The sequence below is a fragment of the Natrix helvetica genome (genome assembly GCF_964273705.1).
Source record: "Natrix helvetica genome assembly, chromosome: 1".
Taxonomy (NCBI): Eukaryota; Metazoa; Chordata; class Lepidosauria; order Squamata; family Natricidae; genus Natrix; species Natrix helvetica.
The window spans coordinates 233,982,696-233,998,140 of record NC_138548.1 but is presented as its reverse complement, the minus strand read 5'-3'; the positions used below and the strand labels follow the sequence as shown (position 1 = coordinate 233,998,140).

The following is a 15,445-nucleotide window of genomic DNA, read 5'->3' as shown; positions in this document are numbered from 1 at the left end:
AAGGCTTGAGCGGGGTGAAAGCGCAGCTGCCTGAATGGGAAAGCAACGAAAGGGGCAGCGAGGTCGTTCCCCAGGTGCTTTCGTGGCTTCGTCATCCGGAAGCGCCGACAATATTTCTGCCTCCGCAGCTCCCAGGTGTGGCTGACGGATGTATATAATATAATATAATCCCTCTTCACCCAAGTGCCTATAAAAGAAGCCTTGACAGCCATCCAGAAAAAACACAACCCCCCCAAACACATCCTGGACCTGACCAACCACTGCCTAACCAACACATACTTCATCCATAATGGACAAAGATACAAACAGATAGAAGGAGCACCCATGGGATCACCCCTCTCACCTGTCATTGCAAACTTATACATGGAACATTTTGAAACCAACGCCTTAGACAAATCTGAACACAAACCCAAACTCTGGCTTAGATATGTTGATGACACTTTCATGATTTGGCCACATGGAAAAGAAAAACTGGACAACTTCCTCACACATCTCAACAGCCTACACCCCAAAATACAATTCACCATGGAAATAGAAGCAAACAACCAACTTCCCTTTCTGGATGTCCTAATCTACAAAAAACCTAATGGCTCCCTAGGACACACCATCTACTAGAAAAAAAACACACACCAACCGCTACTTAAATGCACAATCCCATCACCACCCTGCACAGATCAACTCTGTAGCCAAGACCCTCATCTCCAGAACCAAATGCCTAGCCGACAAAGACCACCTGAAAACTGAATTACACAAACTCACAAATGTATTAATCTCCAATGGATTCCAAAGAAAAACAATCACCAACCTAATCCAAAAGGAGACTCCCCCAAAAAACCAAGACACAGAACAGGACAATGGCATCGCCCTCCTCCCTTATATCAAAGGCACCACAGATAAAATCAGCAAAATTCTCCACAAGCACAATATCAGGACAGCTTTCACCACTGACCAAAAAATAGCCAACATCTTTAGAAACCCCAAAGACAAAATCCAGTTAGAAAACCAAGGAGTCTACAAAATACCATGCAAAATCTGCCCAGCAATATACATAGGACAAACAAACAGAAGAATAAATGCACGCATCACAGAACACAAGAACGCAGTAAGAAAAAAAGAAAAAACTTCCTCCCTTTTCCAGCACCTTAAAGCTATAGGACATGAAATCAACTTTGAAGGAGCCAGGTTAATCTCCAAAACAGAACACCTCCACAAGAGAATAATTATGGAAGCCATCGAAATAGAGAAACACCCCCACAGCATGAACAAACGTGATGATACCTCCCGCCTACCAAACATCTGGAAACCAGCCCTAGCCAACAAACGAACACCACCCACCACCCAAGCCGTTAAAATACAAAACAACAATGCACACACAGCCTGCACCAATCAGCACCAATCTACCAATCATGATACAACCACACAACCAATCATTCCACTTACTGAAACAAAGCCAGCACCCCATCCCCTCCCACCAAGACTTACAGAAAGACAGCAGCTCCGATCACATTTTAAGCCCACAGATACATACACACACACACACACACACACACACACACACACACATATATATATATATAATATTATATACTATTATTTCATGAAGAGAGGTGAGGCTCTGCCTCCCCTGCCTCCCCTGACCGCACGTCCCTGCATTTTACCTATATCTAATGTGTTGGGATAAATCATAGCCTCCATGGTGGATAACCACCCGGGGATCTTCATATTGTGTTTTCTCCTTATGTCTTCCCAAGTTTATATCAACACATCCCTTATTTTACGGGATAGAGCCTTCCCTCCTCGATTCTGGTAGTTTTGCTTCATTCAACGCTTCATTACATATTTCCAATAATAATGGTTCTATTAATTCACCCATAGTTTTATAAATTTCCCCTGGAAGGCCATCTGGTGCAGGGGTCTTACTGGTTTTTTTTGTTTGCTTCTGGATTGCCTCTTTCAATTCTTCTAATGTTCTTTTCTCTTTTAGTGGTGTTCTGTTGGTCTTTTCTTCTAGTGGTGGCAACCCTTTCCCCTTCAAATAATTACTTATTTTATCCTTCACTATTTCTTACTGCATATAGAGATTCTCAAAATATTTTTGTGTGATCCTCTTTTTCTCATCTTCATTGTTTTGCAAATCCCCCATTTCATTGTATAGCTGCTGTATTATCCTTCCTTCTTTTTATTTTTTTAAATTTATACGCTAGCCATCTCCTTGTCTTGTTAGCATGCTCAAAGAAGTTTTGTTTGGTAAATTTTAGGTTTCTTGCCATATCATCTTGTTCTAATATATTTAATTTATGTTTCGCTAGAACCATTATTTCTTTATTTTGTTCACTCCCTAATTCTTTTTGGAGTTGGTTTTCCAATTTTCCAATTTCTTCCTTTAATATATTATGCTGCTTCCATTTCTCTTTGTTTTTCTTTGCCATGTATGCTATCGTTATCCCCCTTATGTATGCTTTCGTTGTATCCCATAGGTTTTATAGTGGGGTATGTTTTTTTTTTAATTTTCTTCAAAAAACAGTGTCAATTCTTTTGTGATCCCTTGTGTAAATTCCGTCTCATTTAAAATCTGGGGATTTAATGTTCATCTTCTCTTCTTTTTTTCTTTGGCCTCTCCATGTTTTTCAAGGGGGTTATGATCTGCCCACGTGTTTGGGAAAATCTCTATCTTCTCTATCCCTTTACCTACTTCCTTGTTCATCCATATCATGTTAATCCTCGACCATGATTTATGGGGGTCGGAATAAAAAGTATATTTATTTTCTTTTGGGTGCAAGTTTCTCCACATATCTATCAAGTTCAATTCATCTGTCATCTTAAAAAAGGTTTTGGTAGTATGTTCCTTTTTGCCTTGTTCTTTCTATCACTAGTATGGTCATTTTTAATATCCACTACTCCATTATAGTCACCCACAATACATAGGTTCCCTTGCCCTGATTCAATAATCTTTTCATATATTTTCTTGTAGTATTCTCCTTGGTTTTTATTAGGAGCATAGATAACTACCAACAATATTGTTCTTTGCCCTATTATAACTTTCATCATTAATGTTCTTCCTTTTGGATCTGCATAGATTTATTATTATATCTAAATCAATTTATTATATTCTAAGTATTTTTCATCTTGTTTTTTAATGTGTACCTCTTGGAGGCACACAATATCTGCTTTCTGTTTAATTAATTTTGTAAATATTTGTTTCCTTTTCACCGATGTGTTTAATCCATTAACATTAATCGATAGTAATTTCAATTCTTCCATTCTCCTATTTATCTACCGGTTTCTGGCTCCTGTTGGTCCTTATACCTCCTTCTTCTTAGTGTTCTTTCTCTTCTGGCTTCCTGTTGTTGTTGTTGTTGTTCTTGACTTGTGTTCTCCAGCTCCGCCCTGCTACTATAGTCCTCTTCTACTCCCATCAATTGATCATATAGTTCCTGGGTCTTATCTAAGTTATCAATTTTGATCTTTTTGCCCTGCCAGGAGACAAGCATTCCTTCCAGGAGTAGCCACCTAAACAGTATGTTCCGTTTGTTCAATTCTGAGGCCAAAAAGCAGTAATCTCTTCGTTGCTCTCGAACTCTTCTGGGAACTTGTTTCAGGGTGATAATTTCCTTATCTTTGTATACCATTGGTTCTTCTCGAGTTATTTTATATATTATGTGCCTGACCTTTTTTCGAGAAAATCTGATATGTACCTCTCTGGGCAGTCTATGGCGCCTAGCATAGTTGGTTTGGATTCTATAGATATCATCCAATTCATTCAGAATTTCATGTTTGTCTCTTTGAAGTGATTCAGTGATTTACTCTGCCATTATCTGTCCTAGGTCTTCCTCTTTGGCCTCTGTCATGTTCTGAAATCTTAGGTAAAAAGCTGCCCGGTCCATTTCTAAATGGATTAGTGAGTCCTCTAAATCCTTGTTCAGTGCTGTCATCTTTTGGTCAACCAATTCCAATTTTTGGTCAGTTTGTTCCATTTTGGTTTCCACTGATTTTATTTTTTTGTTCATTTTTCTGGATTGCTTCTTGGATTGACACCATTTTATCGTGCAGTTTCTGAACATCATTTTTCATTTCTCTGTGTTTTTTTGGCATTGTTTCTTGTAACTTCACCATTGTATCCTGGATCATTAACAAGGTGGTCTGCATCATTTGCATATTTGGCACTGTGTTGGTGTTCTCTGTCTTCTCTCTTTGATTGTTCATTGGTTTGATGCCATGGCCATTGTTATCGTTGGGTTTGATGCAGCTTTTTCCCCTGTCCTCAGGGTTGTTGTTGTAATACTGGTCATTTCTTTGTTTTTTTATTTTACTTTGTTCTCCAAGAATTATATAAATACTTTTCCAAATTACCATCAACTATTTACCTCTAAATAGTCCCTCTCCGTGCTACTACCAAGTAGCTTGTAGTGCTGTTAGTATATTATTAATATATATCTCTGCTATTAGTCAATTTAATCTGATCCAGTTATTCAGTATATAATTAAGCCTATTGTAGATATGGATATGCATATAATAGATATAAAAATTCTATATATATATTCTATATATCAATCATGATATATGGTAATATAAATCTATAAGGTAATCAGTATGTATATAAATTTAGATGTAAGTAAAGATGTTAGGATAGATATGAGTACGTCAGTTAATCAATCAATCTATAAAACTATAAATATAAACACAAATCTAAGTTTCAATAATATGAGTAAAGATGTAAGTAAATAAATAAATAACTATATAATTCCTGGTGTAATATAATTTTAGGTATAGACAGTTAGTTGTGAATTTTCTGATTGTTGGTTCCTGGGTTACTTACATAACCACTTTATATTTATGCTAAATATGTATAAATATTTCTTTAAATCTTCTTAGTTAATTTGATAAATGAATAACTAGTCCCTTGGTAACGTTACAATCAATGTCCAGATAGTTGTTTTTCCTTGCTCCTCCTTGGTCCTTGGTTAATATCCTATTATATTATTTTTATCCTCTTTAATCCATTCCTCCTACTTATTCAACTCCAAGTCCCTCTGCTCCCTCTCCACTTTAATTTTGGTCTCTATATGTTTCTCTTCTCTCTTTCCATCATTTAAGAACGTCAATTTCTTCCTCCAGCTTCCGTCTCTGATACTCATCTGCTCAGTTCCCTCTCACCGCCATTGTTCGCGGAAGCCCACACTCGCCGTTCCTCACCCTTCTTACTTTTCTCCTGTCGCTCAGGCTCACTGAATCACTCTCTCCACTCCCCCTTCCTCCACTTCCTTCTCCTGTTGATCTCTCTGTTTCAAGATTTTTTGCCCTTTCTCCTCTATTCAGTTTTTATGGTAACTTCCGTATGCTGAGTCACTGCTCCTCCTGCCGGGTCACCACTTGTTCTTCAGGGAAATCCCACTTCAGTTGGAGCTATCTTCTTTTCTGAATAACTAGGACTTAATTTTACAGTCAATTATTGCCATTGCAGCTCTGGGATTTCGACCAAATAGATGTCACAGTCTCTTAAGTAAATCTTCTCTTCTTCAGTCTCTCTGGCCCGTCACGGCCTTGGGTCCACAATAACACAATGACAGAAACTTTCGCGTTGGGTTGGCAGAGATTTCCTTCATTGCAAAGGGTGATCGCCTTTCACCTTGTTGCAGGCTTCCCCTCTATTCCACTTGCTCTCCAAAGAGGTCACTGCGCCCCCGAGAGGTCAACAAACGCAAAATATTTGGGGTCTATGAATGGAGACCGTTCTCTTTTCCCGGCACCACTGTGACGTCTCCACTGGAAGCCCCATTCATATTCAACTCTGTTAATTTTCTTAGCATGTTTTTCAGTCTCGGCTGATTGGAAATGAAAGTGCATTCTATCAATAGGCATACATTTTATAAGGGTTTGGATCTTAACTTATTTGAAAAACAGAGATTGTTTTTCACTATAGTCACTATTGCTTACTAAGTAGAACTGCTGTGGTTTGCTCCCCCAGGTGATCTCGAGAATCCTGATGACATGGCTATAAAGCAATTGCATTTCTGTACCTTTCTTGCCTATTCCTCTCTCCTTTTCAACCCCGACTCAGTTATATTCTTCTGAATATATGCTTACCTCATTTTCTATATCACTGGATGGTATCCCCTTTATTTTAGCAAATGTCTTTAAATTTTCTTTCACTGTTAAATATTCAAACTGAATATTGAACTGTGGACACACAGCACTAAATTGCCTGATTTGTTCCATCTCTTTCCTCTCAGCGATATTGTACTCCAAAATGGTTGCAGAACCTGTAAGCATTAACCAAAAAAAAGTATGTGGTGAGTTTTAACCCTGTGTAATATTTTAATAGAGGATGATGCATGTTCTCTCATTGTATGGAAATAATAACAATGTTCAAAAAGATTGTTTCCAGAGTTTTATTCTACCTAGGAAAGTATCTTTAAGCCCTGCCCTAATGAATCTCTTCGTCCCAGTACAAAGGAGAAGTAGAAAGGAGGTGAAGGGAGGAGCATACATTGGGGAGAGAGGTAATTTGCAGGGGAAGAGCAAAAGATCTCCTTCCTTAATGAGCCAGAGGAAAAACTGCACTGGGTGAAGAAAACCTCCTGGGGACAGAACAAGCCCTTAATTCTCAGGGAAGCAAATCCCCAAACAATCTATGAACTACTTTCTTAATTATAATGAAGCAAAAATAAAACTAAGCCTACAAATTCTAAGAATGCTTGAGAGTAAATTTTCACAAAGTACATAATGGAACTGGTGTTTGTTTGTGTTGATTCTCAGTGGTTTAGGTGATTATATTACAATTTGAAGGGCTCATGAGGATTAACAATGGAGGATTGTAATCATGATAAACTGTAGGGGTAGCTTGCCTCTGAATGCCATTTACTGGACAGCAGAGAGGACTATGCCCCCTCATATCTTAGTTGGGGCTGCCAAGAAGGATGAGGTTGGCCATTGTGAGAAACAGGCTATGTGAGCTGATTGCTCCATCGTCTGGTCCAGATGAACTCTTTTTATGTTAATTAGATTGGGATTAGACTTGCATCTGACTTCTTCTTAAAGTCTAATTCTTACCATCAGTTGACTTAGAAAGTCCACCAAGGATGTTTATCAATGTTGTTTTTCCAGCTCCATTATGACCAAGAATTGCAGTGATCTGCCCTTCATAGATATCCAAAGACAAGCCTAATGTAGAAGAACATGTGTTAGCTCTAAAAGTCCAGCGATATATGAAGTTTCAAGAGAAGAATGCAAGCTGCTTTCTAAACTGATTTTGGATTTCACTGAGCACTGCCCTGCCATAGGTCAAATTTAGTCAAATTTCATGAATGTTTGTTTCCCTCTGGACATCTGAAAAATATTCACGAAATATTAGTGCTCGTATTTAACATATTACAAGATTTCAGCATTTTCACCCCCCCCCAAACAATATTAAATCTTATGTAAAAATAATATTTTTCTACTGCCTTTTTAAAACAATCTCCCAGCATTTTGGATATTTGTAATTTTGACAATCCTTAGACAGGAAGTTGCAGCAATGTCAACAAAGTGCTATCATGGACAGCCAAGCATGGACTATCTGTACAAAGCATTGTTAAGGCTGATTCTTGGGTTAAATTTCAAACTAAAGGGCAGCATAAATATTCAAAGCCAATACTATGTTAGAGCAAATCCTTCTTGAATTTGAAGGAAGAAAATTAAGCGGAAAGGATTAAGACATGCAAATATTTCTTACCTCTCAAAGCTTCTGTGTTTGTTTTTTCCACTTTATATGTTTTTTTAATGTTATTTAATCTTTAAAAAAAGGGAAAGATTGAACTTTTTAAATATTCATATATTATTCTCATAAATGTGATCTTACAATGCACCACTCCCGGGGGGGTGGGGTGTGTGAGCAATTTTATATCTTATGCTTAACTTTAGTCATGTCACTGGAAATATTACATGAATTACATGAATCCAGTTTGGATTTCAGTAGTGATATATTTCTTATTTTAGTTTACTTTTTTGAAGGAGACCCTTAATATTCTCCGAATGCACTGTCTAGATTGTCTTGAATAGAGACATTCAAGTTGAGGCAAGATTTATGAATAAGACAAATTTACAGTATGGTCCTGTTAGAATACCTTCAACAACTCCAAATATTCAATGCCATATTTCTAGTCTCTTACCGAATGGCTTCCTTCCCATCAAATTCAGGAGGCACAGGTTCAATATTTTCTCTGAAAATATTTCCATGACTTTGTTCATTTCTAGGAACATCATTGGTGTAAGGCTTTCTTGATTTAAACCAATAGTTCTTCTTCAAGAAAAATAAGGGAGGATAAGGCAGCCCATATTTGTCTAAAAGATATTTTTAAAGCACATCAAATTCTCATACGTCTGTAATAACTATACATTCTTACAAACACAAGCAAGAACATTCCAGCCACCCATCATCAGTCAAACAAGATCACAAGTTGCCTGTTTGAAAAACTACAAATGTTAAAAGTTTCTTTTTAAAAGACAGCAGAATTGGAACCGGAATGGGGACCTCCGGTTGTACTTCCGGCGCACTGGAAGCCTGATCGGCAAGCTCTGCAGTCAGCTCCGACCTCTCCCTGTTGGAGGGTCCAATTTTGGACCATAGCCCCCCTGAAGAGGGTTGAACTAAGGGGTGATTGCCTGGGAGGTTGAGGGGAACCGCATCTCTCCTCCCTGACTGGGAATGCTCCCTCATCTGATGATGAGGAACATTCCAGCCACCCATCATCAGTCAAACAAGATCACAAGTTGCCTGTTTGAAAAACTAAAAACATTAAAAAAAATTTTAAAAAGACAGCAGAATTGGAACCAGAAAGACTTGTGCCTACTCTAACTGAGCAGGACTCCATAGAAGTAAAAAAGAATGGGGACAAAGCTATGTTATTGCTTCTCTTATCACTAAACTGTAAGATTAATCCAGAGTACTAAATGCATTCAATCATAGTTGCTCCTGATCTTTCTACAACGGTGCTTTTGGTATCTCTTCTATTACTTCATTTCATGGAGCAACTCAATAAATCAACTGAAATATATACAAACACCCAGGAGCAATGAACAGCACAAGCTACTCAGGACTAATCCTACCCAGCCTGTTGTCACTTGCTCATTAGTGGTAACTAAGGCTTCAAATTAAACTGCCATCAGAATCTCAGGACATTCCTTAAACATCCTTGGAAAATCAAGAGAATCCATCAAGCACTTGGGTGGACCAATCAAATAATCCCCGATTGCTCACTGAGGGAGAAGCACCAGAATAGTCCAGTCCAACCAAAGAAAATATTTGATTATGGTAGAATACATTCTGAAATGTATTGGCAGGTGCAAATGACTAGAAGCATTCATTGAGTTCAAAGCACAGAATAGTTTATTATTACTATCTGTACATAAGAATCAAGGGAATTCACCTGGGTGGCAATACAATGACTCGAAACTTATAACATGTTTTACTCCGCTTTCCAGCTCAGCCTGCTCTTTTCCTATATGTATCCTTCAATAGTAATGAATGGCAGTTTCACTTGTAGGACAGCTTGCAGCATTAAAACAAACTTAAAAACAAACAAGCCCAAGGTTCTGTCAGGCAACATTATAATTAGAAGTGGCTTTCTTACCAAACAAATAATTCTTAATTTTATGGAAATGCTTAATTTCCATAAAAGATTAAAAGAAATTATATGCAGGGAAGTGTAAAAGGATACTGTTATTGCAAAAGTGTAAATCTACCTTACAAAATGATCACAAAGTTTGTTTTTCAATGACTAGCAGTGATAAGGAGTGCACCTTTGTAAATTTATCCTGAATGTCAGAATTAAGGCACTATATCATTTCATATCATATCAACAAGAGAAACTAACCAAAATGAAATTTTAAATTCAGAACAATGTGAAACAAGTACAGAATTGAAACAAAGGTCAGAATCTCAAGAGGCCAGTTTGGATTTTCAAGAAACATCAGATCAAGTAAATTTAAAGATTTAGAGAAACAATTGAATGTTAGTGATGAGAGTACTTCACTGTCTACAGGATCTGAGCATGGCAGACATAGTGAAGAGAAGAGGAGGTCAAATACTGGAATTAATATTGGATTTCTTATAACAGATGTGCCTTCTCAATTGGATATAGAAAACTTTGTTTTTAAAGATCATGTTGACTAAAACATTTCCTAAAATCTATTTGCTATCTATAAACTGGTTTTTCCTGAAAGTATTCTAACATTTTGAAGCTTAAATTATGAAAAACATGACCAAAATTGGCTTGTCTGGAGGGAAGTTAAACAAGCATTATTTTGCTTTCCTTATCGATTATTTTGGAACAAGATTTATTGCAGCATTAGCTCAGCATCTAAGTCTATGGTTGCATCAACAAAAGGATGATTTTGTTGACATTATTAATTTATGTGTCCATGTGTAGGTGAGGGGGGGCCATATTAGTCTTGTTCCAGTACTTAATAATCCTCTTGGCGGCCCTCGCTGGCAATGATAAGGAGCGCACCTATGTACTATTCTAAATTTATCCTGAATATCAGAATTAAGGCACTGTATCATTTTGGTTGTGCATTTTGTACTGAGTTTTTAAAGAGATTTTGGATGAAAATAGAATAGGGAACAAAGATCTAAAATGCAGACTATCTATATTTGAAGCAGTGGTGGGATTCAGCCAATTCGCACATATTGGGGAAACCGGTTGTTAACTTTTTAAGCAGTTCAGAGAACCGGTTGTTGGAAGAAATCTCCTTTTGTTTTTTCCCACTTTACAGGGCTAATCCTGTAAGGAAGTCAAGGAGGAAACATTCTGATATTGTTTCCAATCTAATCTTATCTTTATTTCCCTGCTTACAGAAACTGCCTCTCTGGTTAACCCTTATTACATTGTAACAGCTAAGGTGAAGCGCCCATCGTCACCTGAGTGACATTGAGTTGGCCACGCCCACATGGTCACATGACCCCCGAGCCACACCAACCCAGCTGGTCATTAGGGCACAGAACCAGTTGTTAAATTATTTGAATCCCATCACTGATTTGAAGGAACAAATTGTACAGTATGTAGGAAATTAAAATGCACTGTAAGCAAATAAATCTAAAATAATCATGGACTTCCTTTTTCATAAAGATTTTTGCAGACAAACTGCAGTACTAATTTATATGATCAATTCCTGAGAAGTACACCTGAAATGCAATTTGCAGAAAGGCAGTCTGCTAATCATCATACATTTATCACCATATGCTTACCAGGGACAATCTTGTCAAAATATAAAGTCAGCAGCATATATAAAACAATATCAAAAAGCAAGAATAAAATGAATGGTTCAGACATTATCTCTGACAAACTGAAGGATCTTCCGTATTTTTGGAAATGAAAAACCTGCATGAAAACACAAAGTCCACACTGTCATGAATAAACACCGGGCAAGAAAGAACAAATATTTGGAATCTAATGAAACCTTTAACAAATCAAACTTTAGCCCCCTAGAAACTTAAGCGTGAACTCAGTCTATGAAATAAAATAATGAAATAGAATGGAATCAAAATCCATTTTGTATTTATCCAGAGTTATTTGTAGATTATGTAGCATAATAGAAATAGAAAGATAGAGTAATGGCTAGAATCTCTGCATTACAGGTAATCCTCAAGTTACGACCACAACGGATCCCAAAATTTATGTTGCTAAGTGAAACCTTTGTTAAGTGACTTCACCCCATTTTACAATTTTTCTTGCCACAGTTAAGTGAATCATTGCATGGTTGTTGAATAAATCTAGTTTCCCCCATTGACTTTGCTTGTCAGATCATTGCAAAAGCACATGACCCCAGGACACTGCAACCATCATAAGTATGAACCAGTTGCCAAGCATCTGAATTTTAATCACATGACCATGGGGATGCTGCAATGCTTGTAAGTGTGAAAAAAGGTCTTAAGTCCCTAGCCCTAACCTTTTTTCAGTGCCATTGTATCTTTGATCACTAAATGAACTGTTGCAAGTTGAAGACTACTTTCATCATATATCAGGCATGTTCTACTCTACTTAGAAGGGTGGTGTTTTAATGAAACAGCATAATACTCAACCTTTAAAAACCCCGCACCAAAAGCAAATGGGCAGAATATGTTCAAAATTAATTCCAAAGCTGAAGGCATTAACTTGAATAAGGTTGTGATACTAAGGACTCCAAAACAAAGACTGAAGAGGAGGACGACAAAGGCAGTGGTTTTGGCCTTCTTTAGGAGTGAACTCATCATGAAACAGAAGCATATCTGAAAGAAAGAGAACTGCCATTTTAATAAGAAATGTTTTTTTTACTAATATCCCATTCAATGAATGAAGTACCATATTTGTTGGAGTATAAGACGCTCCAGAGTATAAGACGCACCTTAGTTTTGGGGCATAAAAATAATAATAAGAAAAATTCTGCCTCTTTCTACCAGCATCCATGGTATTCAGCTGACACATGATAAAAAGGTCAGTCAATAAATAGGCATAACTAACTAAGTCAGCCAATGAGGACTATTTGGACTCTGAAGTTTGCTGTGTGAGCAACAAGGAGACAGGAAGGAGCCTAGCTTAGCTGAAAAGTGAAAGTGAAACTGCTTGTGTTTTGCTTGTATTTAGTGCTACCTTGGAAAACCTGCTTTTGGTAATGTGTTGTATATTATTATTATTTTGAATCCTGATGAATCGGTTACTGTGCTTTCTGAATGTGATTGCTGCTGCAAACTCTGACCAGCCAGGTCAGCTTCAGCACTTATTGCAGCCTGATTCAGCACAGCTGATTGGCGGGTGGATCAGACTGCCGCAATACCTCCAATCAGTTGTTCCAGGGCTGCAGGGATTGCTACAGGCCAGTGATGGGTAAACCTTTTTCTAAAGGTGTGCCAAAACTGTGTGTGTGTGTGTGTGTGTGTGCACTATTGCATGAGCATGCGTGCCTACCCACCCACCTGCACATGTGTGAGTGACCCCACCACCACACATGGCCGAGCGACCCTCACGCGGGGCAGATTTTCATCCTTCCCAGGCTCCGGAGGCTTTCCTGAAGCCTGGGGAGGGTGAAAATGGCCTCCCCCATCCCTCCGGAAGCCCGAAAATTAGCTGGCTGGTGCACACATGCATGCCAGAGCGGAGGGCTGCCGAGGGTTTCTGTGCCGGCAAATATGGCTCCATGTGCCACCTGTGGCAAGGGTACCAAAGGTTCGCCATCACAGCCACAGACCATCGTTGTCTCCATGTGTTGCATTTTTGGCCTCGGGTGGGGGTGGGTGGGGCTACATTCAGTGTATAGGACGCATCCAAATTTTCACTCTCTTTTGGGGGGAGGAAAGGTGTGTCTTATACTCTGAAAAATACAGTTGTAATTCTACAGCAAAAGAGAAATATATATTGAAAAAGTTCAAAGAGATATCGAAACAGTTTAACTATTATGAATTTCAACAGTGCAGGAAAATATTCTGAAAACAAACATGAAGGACTTACGGATGATATACCATAAAGGAAGAACAGAACAAACAATGTAGAAATGTTGGTCAAGTGAAGATACAAATGTTGCAAAAGAAATGCAAATGCACCGGACAAAATCAATATGTACGCACTATACAGCAAACCCCAGGAAAGCCTACAAAAGAGAGAGAGAGAGAGAGTGAGTTAACCTTCTTGTAATGTCACTAATGTCCATATGTCACTGAAATAACTATAAAAATAATAATAACAGAACCCCAAAAGGATCCTCTGCCCTGTATTTTTTTTAAATGATTTTGTAAAATCACAAATGAAAAAATATTTAGGTGTATTTAACTCAGTGGTGGGTCTCAAATTTTTTTAAAACCTCTTCTGTAGGTGTGGCCTGCTTTGTGGGAGTGGCTTGCTGGCCATTTGTCTGGGTGGGAGTGACTTGCCAGCCATGTGACCGGATGGGAGTAGCTTGCCAGCCATGTGACCGAGTGAGAGTGGTTTGGCAGTCATATGACTGGGTGGCCAACTTGTAAAATGTGGTGAAACTCACTTAACAACGCTCTTGCTTAGCAACCAAAATGTTGGCTCAAAAACTCTGGCATTTTAAGCACGCAGGTCTTAAAGCTGTCAAGTTACAAGACACTTGCACCCCTAACCCTTTAGAGAAAAAACAGCTTTTAAAACTTGTGGACTTCAACTCCCAGAATTCCTCCTCTCGCTCTTCATCTTGATGATGTGTGGACGGGGGGGGGGGGGAGGGATCTGGAACCTGCTCCTAAACGGCACTGTAGATTTGTGGAACCTCTTCTATAGAAGAGGTTAGAACTGGCAGGAACCCACCCCTGATTTAACTGCATCACTCTAAGATAGGGAAGCAAGGAGATCCACAACTTCATAACAACACTGTTCACTCAGGTAAATGTCTAAATTGGAGAGAAAACAACACAGAATCACTATTTTCATCAACAGTTTCAGGACCAACGCTTGGCTTACTTAATTGTGTGCTAAGTGCCCTGGGTAGCAGTGGACTCCTGCTTTCTTTCTCCCATGAAGTTGATGGTTTCAAGTGACAAGAAGAAACCACATCCCAGCTCATAGCTCACCAGAAAGCTGCATCTCGTAGTCCCATCGTCTTCATCACTTCCTTCAATTTCCTTTTCTCTCTTGAAAGAGTTTGTGCCAAGAAATACATAAAGGGTGAAAAACATAGCGATAAGAGCCATATGAGTAGACAATTCTCCAGTTCGTTTCCTTGCATAATAGAAGATGATCTCATACGGATGCCGTTCATAGATTGCATTTCTTCCCAAACGGAATGATTGGTGATCCGCTAAAAACAAAAAACAAAATGTTTCTGAAATCACTGGTAGCCTCCCTAGGAGATAGAAATAGGCGCGTGAGGAAGCATCAAACCCTTATCTCTTATATTGCTGCAAAATATTATGAGCAGTTCACTATCATAGATAAAGGAGCAAAGAATAAATAATATACAGCATAATGCTAAAAGATTATTTAAAAATGCATAAATGAGATCATCTTTCATGTAGAAACCCTCCATAAATACTCAGCTATGTAACACTGCACTAGTTCTGTTATTATACCAGCCATGACTGTGCCACTTATGTTCATCAAATTTCTATTTTGAATTAAGAGGAAATATTAAAATATGAAGAAATTATTGGAAAAATGCAAAACAACAGCAAAGGATTCCCTCCCCCTCATCCTGAAATATAAGTTTGACAACAATCTTAATAAGCTATCTTCAAAAGTAAACTATCCCAACCAGAAGTGTTCTATCTTGCTGAGAACACAGGTGGACAAATGGAGGCGAGCCAGGACTTAACAGAATGCTAACAATTTATTGCTAACAGGTTGCCAACGCGGCAATTCACAATACACACGCTTTGCTAACAGGCAACAGCTGAGCTCTGCTCTGACAGCCTTTATATATGCCGCTGTCCGAGCAGTCAGCCAATCAGCGCTTAGCACAGCGCCCCCTAGTGCAGCGG

General features: G+C 38.4%; 1 protein-coding gene across 3 annotated transcripts in view; it reads right to left on the bottom strand.

Moving 5' to 3' along the window:
- Window positions 1–15,445, bottom strand: part of LOC309399135 (ABC-type organic anion transporter ABCA8-like) — a 106,831-nt gene that overhangs the window by 51,857 nt on the left and 39,529 nt on the right. For all 3 annotated transcript variants that reach the window (XM_081966657.1, XM_081966656.1, XM_081966658.1), the window contains 8 exons: window positions 14,540–14,766; window positions 13,461–13,599; window positions 12,059–12,244; window positions 11,225–11,357; window positions 8,148–8,319; window positions 7,712–7,770; window positions 7,051–7,161; window positions 6,085–6,260 (listed from right to left, as the gene is read on the bottom strand). In XM_081966657.1, the coding sequence (XP_081822783.1) occupies window positions 6,085–6,260; window positions 7,051–7,161; window positions 7,712–7,770; window positions 8,148–8,319; window positions 11,225–11,357; window positions 12,059–12,244; window positions 13,461–13,599; window positions 14,540–14,766 (1,203 nt within the window). The remainder of the gene's footprint in view (window positions 1–6,084; window positions 6,261–7,050; window positions 7,162–7,711; window positions 7,771–8,147; window positions 8,320–11,224; window positions 11,358–12,058; window positions 12,245–13,460; window positions 13,600–14,539; window positions 14,767–15,445) is intronic.